A 10077-nucleotide genomic window follows, 5' to 3' on the forward strand; every position below is an offset into this window, starting at 1 on the left:
AATGTTCTGCTCATTACAATACCCTCCCTTCATTCTGACATTGGTACTTACAGTGAACAGGGGCCAGACGAAATCGCCTCAGCCTCTCAGCCCCCCTCCCCTGCGAACAAATCTGCTGGAGGAAGCGGAGGAGGTAGAGGTGGGCAAGGTGAAGATGCGGTTCTTCGTTTTTACCCAAAGCCTCTACTGGATTTGGGGAGGTGATATCACAAGTCCATCGTCGTATGGAACCAGTAACCACATCATCCACTATACATCCGTGCTCTGACGCACTCTGAGGAGGACACTTTTTGGCTGCGTCTCGACGTCTTGTCTCAGTTCAACAGGATCTATTGCTACTTCACCCCCCGTTTCTGCTGCATCGCTCCTGGCATACTGGCAGCCACAATATTAAAAAAAAGAAGCAGGTGTGTGAGCAGCGAGTTGGCATCAATGACAGCTCCACACGGTCACGGCGAAAAGATGCGAGCGTGGGTAAAAGTTTACCTTCACACGGGCGAGAGGAAATAATCCCATGGTTATGTCTGAGTATCACACATCTGTCTGTCTGCCGCTGTAGCCCTACCTATACTCTCGTATCTCTCCCATTGTGTGTGTGATGATGGAAAGCCTCGGTGAGAAAGTCGTTCACGTACCGCAGAGCATGCAGGCGGTGCTCGGTCCTCCCCCAGTGGACGCAGCCGGTCACTGCGCACCGTGCTGCAGTCTCACACTCGAGCTTCCTCTGCCCTTCATCGCCACTGCTGGGTGGCAACTGGTGTCCTTAACCCCAAAAAAGTAATGCGTTACTCTCTCATTTCTAAAGTAACGTCGATATTTGTGAATCACTTGCAGTAGAGCGTTTGTTATTATATACACATCCACCCAGTCCAGTCCTTGTCTTAGTCCTGTTTTACCTTCAGAAAACATTCTGGGAAATCTGAATACAGTGTCTTTGAGTATTAGACTATTAATCAAGTACTTGATAACTAGATTAATAAAAATGAATCATTAGTTGCAGCCCTAAATTAATTTTCACTGTATTTCTTTCACACTGCTCAAAATAAAGGCATTCCCTGTGACCAAACAGGAAAACCAAACATCATTAAATGTCCATTCTTGACATTCTTTTGATATTTGGTTTTGTAAAGTGAGCACTTAGAGAATGTGCCGCCTGTTTCAGAAGCAAATCCATTTATTTGTTCATTATCATTTTATTGTCTCAGAACAGTTCAGTCAGTAGAAATGAGAAGGAAAAACAGTGAATTTGTGTTAAGGCTGTGGATCAGCAGCTGCTCAGACAAGTGGTTAAAAAGCAACACAATACAGCTATAGTGTCTGTTATAGTGGAAATTTGCTTTTGACAGGTAAAACATGGCAATATTCCAGTGCAACATATACACAACATCAAAGCTAGAGTGAGAGTAAGTTATCACCTCACCTCACTGAGCTGCAGTGATTTAACTTGTTGCTTTGCTACAGTAATGTACAGGCGTATATTACCCAGCACCTAGTGACATTTGCTAATTGCAGCAAACCACACATATGATTATATGCCATAAACCAAAAGGACATGCAGTGTTTTTATGTTTCTTTCTTAAAGGTACAATCCCAAATCTAAATATAAACAAGAGTACCATCCCCACCATCACCGCCACATTTCAAAACACCACAGTCAAAGAAAATGTAGCACTATATCTTGCATTAAAGTTAAAAGTGATTTCTAATTTCCTAAAGGGTTGTTTGGCTCAGTAAAGTGTCTTATATTTGAAAATGAATGGCTGACAGACGCTCTGAGGTTCCATCCAGGTGTACATTTAGGAGTTATTATAAGAGGAAGTGACTCTTCTTCACTTCAAACTATTTTTGTTTTCCTTTCATCCTCATACCATAACAACAACCCTCTAAAGTGGTTAAACATATCCCTGGTAAAACTGCATCAGCAGAAACAACGTGTTTGTGCCCCTGACAAGTGTCACCCAAACTGACTAAAATGTAATGAGCATAGTGTAACTACAACAATATGAGACACGTCCTTGCCCAGTTTAAGTCATATAAAACCAGTTCACCAGTTCATCTTCTCACTCTAAGTAGCATGACATACATTTTAATAAAGTTTATTTATTTTTATTTTTTTTTTTCACATGAAAGAGGCCTGAACTGACCCTGCTTTTTGAGAGTAGGAGAAAACACCATCACCCATTTGCAGACTGTAATACACCAAGCAGCCTAACAAATTACTGTGCTCAAGATTTAATTAATCAAACAATGCATTACTCTTGATTAAGAATGCATTACTTTTTTGAGTAATGAGTAGTGAAAACCACCAACAAGTCAGTAAAATGAATAACATGGTAGTTTTTCAATTTCAGCAGCCCATTAGCTCTTATTTATATATAGACGGGTATAAACCACAGTTTTGTGGTTTATAATGATACATAACAAAAGGCAGATTGTTTTTGTCCCCTTGCATACTGTACACAATTAGCAATACGATGATGACCCAGCAGCTATGACAGTGAAACACCTGTACTGAGGCTTAAAGACAAGGTGAGGTAATACGGTATATTATATAATATTCAGCAATGTTAGCTTTGCTTGATCATCTTGAAAAGCACATGTTTGTACTGTTGGTCAAAAGTTGCACCTAGTCATATCTTTGGGGAGAACAGATGCACTGGCCTTAAAAGCCAGACGTTTCAGCATCTGGCAATGTAACCGTTGAGTCAGTTACGCACTGGCCTTAAAAACCAGACGTTTCAGTGTCTGGCAATGTAACCGTTGAGTCAGTTATTGATCAACCACCTATTGCCACTGTAGATTTATTTGGACCATTTTACGCTGTGGGACAGTTAAGGTCTTATTTGAAACCTCCCAGATTTAATTCGATTGTGCAGATAATTGGTTTTTCTGCAGGTCCCACTGCAGGCCCGGTGCCGGGACACACTGCAATCAGTAGCTACTTGTATCGCCCATTGAGCTCAGCCCATTTGATTCAGACTATCCATTTGACTCAGAAACTCTAATTAGGACAAGAATAGCCTGTTAGTCCAGTCCAGAAAACAGATAAGATATTCCTCTAAGGAATCCTAATCATTCCCTAAGGTGATTTTTAGTTGTAATAATCCTGTAGGGATATTTTTGGTTGCTTGAGCAGTGTTCTTCCAAAATGTATTATACAATCACTGTGCTTCTTTGTCACAAGAGTAAATCTAAAACATCAAAACAATCTGTAAAATCCAGTGCTGCGCTGAATGCCTGTGAAATAATCAGCACTGCTGACAGTGCAAATATTGCTCTGTGAATCTTTAGAGATTGTCTTCACAGCCTCTCTCCATCTGTATTTCAGATACTTTCTATACCAAAGACATTAGAGGAACAAGTGTTCTAGTCTGCACAACACGTAGGCAGTCTTCCACCCACCACGCGCACACATCACGCATACTCACCCTTAGCACTTCATTGTGCATCCACCTCAGTCAGCACAAGGGGGAGTTGTGAGGTCAGTAATAAAGTGAGGATAAGGTGTCCTATTACACACAAGTGTTGATGCACTTTGAACTGATGCCAGAGCTGCAACAGCTGCATCTGTTGACAGCCTCCTTCTGCTCGTACTGAAGCATACAACCCCAAACCAGAAAAAGTTGGGACCATTTGTATAATCAAAATAAAACTGAAAATAGTGATTTGTAAATCATCTGTGTCCTGTATTACATTGAAAACAATACAGCAGCACATTATTTGATGTGATACCTCATCAACTTTATTCTTTGTTCACAATGAACACACTTCAATTCTGATGCCTGCAACTACGCACTGTAGTGCCTGACACAGGTGTGCCAAAGTAATCCTGAGCCCATGTGGCAATATCACTTATAGAAGAGTGATGATTCTTGATGCAGTGCCGTCTGAGGGATCAGAGAGTACGGTCATCCAGCTTAGGCTTGGCCCTTTACACACTGAAATCCCTCCAGATTCCTTGAATCTTTTAATTATGTTATGCACTGTAGAGGGTGACATATCCAAATCCCTCCCTATCTTTCTTTGAGGAACATTGTTTTTAAACATTTTCTCATTGCCAACATATGTTGGCAAACTGGCGGTCCTCGGCCCATCTTTGCTCCTAAAAGGCTCAGTCTTTCCTGGATGCCACTTTTGTACCAAATCATGATGCTATCACCTGCTGACATCACGTGTTTCACATGGAATCATCATTTCATTGTTTTACCTCATTACTGGCCCTGAAATGCAACTGTCCCAACTTTACATTACATTAGTCACTACTGTAACGCACCTGAATTGAGTTGCATTGTGGGTAACACTGACAGTGTTATCAGAGTGCAGTGCTAATTTGCTGGAGTACTTTTTATGTTATTCTTTACAGCAATTACTTCATATGTGTAAAACTGAAAATCAAATAACATATTCTGTTCATTTGTAATAGCAGTTTCCTTAGAATAATTAAATTGGAAAACAGACTGATGAAAAAAAAAACATAAATCTGTGTGATCAGATCGTCCTGATGCACCACTGAAAGCCTGCAAATATTAATGGGCTGAGTTAGATTTTTTTATTAAAATCTAAATGTCTTACATACTGTATCTTAAAATCTGAATAATTCTTAGGTTAAAAAAACTAAAGGGATTAAGTGTCCTACAGAAATACATATCTGACAGCGTAAGGAAGCAGCAGCATTTACACCCTAATGTAAGGAGATGTGACATCTAAATGAATAAATAAAATGTTGGATTTTTGATTGTTTTAGGTAAAACATTTACCTGATTTTATGCTAATGTGGACAAATGGTCTCAGTGCATTTTAAATGCTACGTGCAGCCCTAGACCATGAAGATGAGACCACAGTTATGCACAGCTATGCTAATAGAAGAATAAAACATTGACTGAGATTGTATAATGGAATGAGAACAGAGTAAGTAGAGAACAGAAGACTGAAGATTCATCAGCAGTTCATACACATAAACACACCTACCACCTACTGCCACACAGAAACATCCAGCACAGTCATCAAACAAAAGTCTTGTCCTTGGCAGTGCTGTGGAGGTGTTTGTTTGGCTCTGATGGAAGAATGGTGAGAATAGAGAGAGGGGTGATGCAGTGCTGTGGTGAGTGTTTTTTTTTAATATGGCAGTGATTTAAAGGTATCTCTTTCTCTGACTGTATTTGTCAGGGACTCATGCAGCATAGAGGGAAGTAAAGTTTGTGGATGTTGTCTGTCCTGTTAGATCAGACTTTACAGTGTGATGATAAAAAGCAAAAGGAGTCTGTTCCAGAGCTTAAGACCAACGACCCATGACTCAAACCTGTAATGTCAGCAAGATGAAGATAAAGAATAGAGCTGTTTTCTGTGCGACTTCATAAAAAGCTTGTTTTTTTTTATAGTAACGCCTGGAGTTATGAACCAGCAAATCATTCAGGGCCCTGAAACCATCCCCTCATTCATCATTTCCAAACTGATTCCCAGTGGACATTAATGCGACATTACTGGGCAGGCCTTTTCTTATGTCTCTTAGAAAGAGAAGATGCTTATTTGAATGCTTTATTGTTCTCTTTTAGCATGAATTGGCTCTTTTAGGACCACATAATCCTGAAAGTCTTACCTGCCCCTACCAGATTCCAGTAAATGAGATGTTTATGTAATTAGCATATCAAGTGTTCTGTGCTTAATACAGTAAATCAGTTTTCAGTATAGATGCATTCATTTTGAGAGGAATTACCAGTTTCTACACAAACTACTCAGAAAATGACTAGTGATGTGGTTTACTCTGAATTTAAGGCCAATCAACTATGACCTCTGTTCATTAAGAACAACATGCTTCAGATGAGACAGCAGCACCTTAGAGGACACGACTGATACTCTGTAAAAGTCCTCATGGTCTTGTTAGGCAGGTATAGCAGTCCAGCAGGATGCTGGGGAATATGAGTCCCTGATGGCTGCAAGGGCAGTCGGAGCAGCGGTCTGATGAACTGTGGCTGCTGCCTAAGTAGTTATGCTAAATTCTACTGTCACTGCAGACTGTTGAGCTTGTGTTGCAATGCAAACTTTTTTACTGAATGCAGCAGACTACAGATGAGTGAGCATGCTCAGAGGCTGCTTCAGCGGTATGAAGTAACTTTACTCCAGTATTGTGCCTAAGTACTCTTTAGAGGTACCTGTACATTACTTGTGTGGTTCCATTATATGTTATTTGATACGTCTGCAGCACTATTTGGCCTTTTTGCTTTGCACATTTACCTGACAATTACATTACTTTTGTTACTTTGCAGATTCATATTTTGCTGACATAAATTTAATCATCTTAAAAATGGTATAGATTAAACTGACCTACAAGCTACAACATTAAAACTCATTAGTGATAATGATATAATAGACTATAATAGACAATATAATACAATACACTCTGGAAGTGGCCATTGTGCAGAAGAAGAGCTCAAACCTTTGATATTTTAAGAACATTAATTTATACCTACCTCTATTTTAGTGCAGGACTTTTGCTTGTAGCAAAGTATTTGTTCACTGTGGATTTGCTGCTTTTGTGTAAATCATGACAATATGCCTTCATCATTCATGAAAAATGTTTGGGAGAAACTGTTGTACATTTATAATTCATACAGAGAGATTATTCATACAGATTTAGTGCCGATGACGCATATCATAGTGATGTCTCAATGGGCAGAAAGCAACACAGATTCCAGTAGGTTGGTCTCAAGCAAAGCCTAAGGTCAGAATCAAAATCATTTGAAAGATGTCATAAATAGATTAAAGCACGTGGCCTTAAGGTGCCACAAGAAACCACAGACTTTCAAATGTTATATTTTCTTAGTTTGTCCTCTGCATCCTTGAAAACCTTAATTTATCCACCAACAGTCTTTATGGAAGTGACAGAAATATAAAAAGGTTATGTTTTCACCCGAGGGAAAGATGTGATATATTTCAGAGATCACTTAAAATGAAGAAAAAAATGACAGACGCAAAGAAATGACAATAGAACATGGCAAATTAATTACTGATGCTCTTGTCAGTGTTTTCCATCTAACTGTGGGGGCAGATTTATTTTTAGTTTTTATGGTCCATATAAGCCTTTAACTCTGATTTCTGAAGATATAGACTCATTCCTCCTCATGTGTAGGAGGAAAGGCCTTGAGCCACAGGCCATCCCCGAACTGTTGAGGGATAAAAGATGATTTGCTTTGCTTTTAAGTCTAACCAGGTAGGAAAAATAGCACAGAGCCAAGGTTGACTAGATTAAAAGGATTATGAACAACGCTATTTAAATAACAGAAAGGACAGTCACAGGTTGAAAGCTTGTACAGATGTTGAGGGAGTAACAGGAGAAAAGACTTTCAACTGAGGTTCAAAGCAACAACTGAGTTCTACAGGTATGTTTTCTTTAAAGAGTTTTGTAAATTGCATGTTAACTGTATTCTGTTAATTAGAGCTGTGCATCAAATTTGAACATTTAACAGACTTTACTTTTTTATGGAAAGATCATATACATATTTTTAAAGAAGTGGTAAAAACGTCAATGGTTACTGATAGCCTCCTTATTTCTCTTTTCTTCTTGATCGGCTTTGGTCTTCTCGTGTTGTTAAGTGATATTTTCTAACTCTAACTCTAACTCTCATAAGAAGTTAAAGGTCACTTCACTCCAATTACTAAAATACATTATTTCTCACTTACCTCCTATAATATTCAAGTAGGTCACTGTGGGGGATTTTTCTCTGGATTTGGAACAATTCATTTTCCGCCAACAATTATTGTGTTCACACCATTAAAATGCTTTTTAAAAAAGCTTTTTTAAACAGAAACTTAACCCACAGAATACAGTCTCGTTTGGGTGATAAAGTGATCTTAACAGTGAGATAGGGTGGAAAACCCCACAAAATGCTTTTGATTTCCATTCTGAAAAAAACATTTGGCACAGTTTTCAAATAAAGGTAATCATTTCATTACATATTATATTGTATCATACAAGTAGTTTTACAAACTGCCCCTGACTGATTTAATCTAAAACATAAACATTATAATGATGTAAAAAGTCACACTGTTCCACCCTCAAATCCACATTAACATGGTGGTTCTTTTAATATTGTTTAAAGTGTCCTGATCCCCTCTAGTGGCAGGCATCTGTGCTGCACCTGACAGAGGATGCAGTTGGTTGTCATGGCAGTAGTGCTGGCACTGGCGGGGGCAGGGCAGGGCTGCAGCTTCAGCTGTCATCCAACCAACATCAGCATCCCAGTGGAAAGCTGTGGCTCCATCGAGTACGTCTCTACCACCATATGTGAAGGAAAGTGTTACAATGAGGTAATAGCACAGTGCATGTCGGCTTATTTATTCAGCATTTTTTTATATGAATATGTTACACAGCACCAAAATGATCAAGCCCCAGTGCTTAAAGTCACAGTGTGAAAGTTGTTACATTATTGATTGTTCTCTGTATCAGCTAAGTATGAGGAAGTTTTCTTTTCAGTTGATTTAATCTCAGTTTACCTTAATACAACTTTATCACATACTTATCCACATAAGACAGGGGAAGTAAGTCATTTTTTGACCATATAAACATTACTGATGTAAACAAACATTTAACAGCAACACAAATTGTAAATGACCTGTTCGACTTAGTTGTGGTCAAGTATTAGTTAATTTATTGAAAGTCATCATGTAAGTAAAAATAATAGCCAGTTATAATTCTGTATTATAAATGTTAGTGACTAGCCAGATCCTTTATTCATTAACTGATGTCCAAGTCATCATCTTCTCTTGATGTTGATGACAGGATCCCATCTTCATCTTTCACGATGACTGGGCTGAACAGAAGATCTGTAACGGTGACTGGTCCTATGAAGTGAAACACATTAATGGATGTCCAGTTCCTGTCACCTACCCTGTAGCCACAAACTGCGAGTGTACTGCATGTAATGCAGCAAACACCTACTGTGAGCCCCTCCCTTGAGACTTACCCAGCTGTGTGACCCATTAAAAAACACTCGGCACCCATCCCACATTTACTGTTTAGCTTTGCACAATGGTACTAAAATAAAAAAAAAAGCATCACTTATGTTGTGGAGTTTTCATTTTTACTTCACTGTCTTTTTCATAAATTGAAGAAATTATGTCCATAAGAACACACCTGTTTTTAATCAGACAGTATTATTAGGAGCACAAATCTACTCTCCTCTGTAGTTGTTACCACCTCTGGCAATTTGTCAAAGCAGAGTAAATATCACAAGTCATCGCAGAAGAAACAATCTGTAGACATAACAGTGATAAAGCAGAGGGGCCTTAAAGTCTTTAAGGCCAGCAAAGAGATTAAATATCCCTTCAACACTTTCCCTTTGTTTCCTGACCTAAAATGTAATAATCCTTTGATTCAACACAAGAGATTATCCTATATGAAAAAGCATGCCTGGCCTCTTTTTTGACAGGTGGAAATCAAAATATATAGTTTGCAGTATATCTAAGAGTTAGATTAAAGTATCCTACTATTTGATCAGTGACACTTCAGTAGAGTATACTAAATTGGTCAATGCATAGCTTAGTAGGCAAAAAGAATGAAAAGTATCATGACAGGAATACGTGTAGATCCTGAAATACAACACGAGTAATGAATATTGTATCAACAAATGCATGGTGGTGGTCATACTTATTTCTGCACTTGAGTCATTACTGTGTGCCAATTTTTACTTTTACTGCAAATGTAATAATTAACATGAATAATTGAACATGTTGTTGCTGAGTGTTAGATAGATAGTCTATACCACTCACAGCTGTTCATAAATACAAAGCTACATACTGTATAGAAGATGGTTAGCTTAGCTTAGCTTAGCATGAAGGCTGGAAGCAGGGAAAACAGTTGTGTTCTCTATAACCTCCAATTAAACCTGATTTTGATGTTCTGAAGTTTTGGTTTTTGAATGGATTAAAGGAACAAAATGTATATAACATGTTAGTTAGTTAGGTGTTTGTAGGTGGAATTTGTTACCCTATAGAACAGAGTCAGACTAGCTGCTTCCCATCTTTCTTGTCTGCATGCTAAGCTAACATCTCCTGATTTTAACAGCATACTTAACGTACTGA

General features: G+C 38.5%; 1 protein-coding gene across 1 annotated transcript; it reads left to right on the forward strand.

Annotated features, from left to right (window-relative positions):
* The first annotated feature begins 7269 nt into the window (after positions 1–7269).
* On the forward strand, positions 7270–9058 carry LOC109965078 (gonadotropin subunit beta-1). Its single transcript, XM_020608818.1, has 3 exons — positions 7270–7376; positions 8115–8304; positions 8777–9058. Exons 2-3 carry the CDS (start codon positions 8146–8148, stop codon positions 8951–8953), a joined length of 336 nt encoding a protein of 111 aa, XP_020464474.1. The 5' UTR covers positions 7270–7376; positions 8115–8145; the 3' UTR covers positions 8954–9058.
* Positions 9059–10077: the final 1019 nt, after the last annotated feature.

This window comes from Monopterus albus, unplaced genomic scaffold (genome assembly GCF_001952655.1).
Source record: "Monopterus albus unplaced genomic scaffold, M_albus_1.0 scaffold95.1, whole genome shotgun sequence".
Lineage (NCBI taxonomy): Eukaryota > Metazoa > Chordata > Actinopteri > Synbranchiformes > Synbranchidae > Monopterus > Monopterus albus.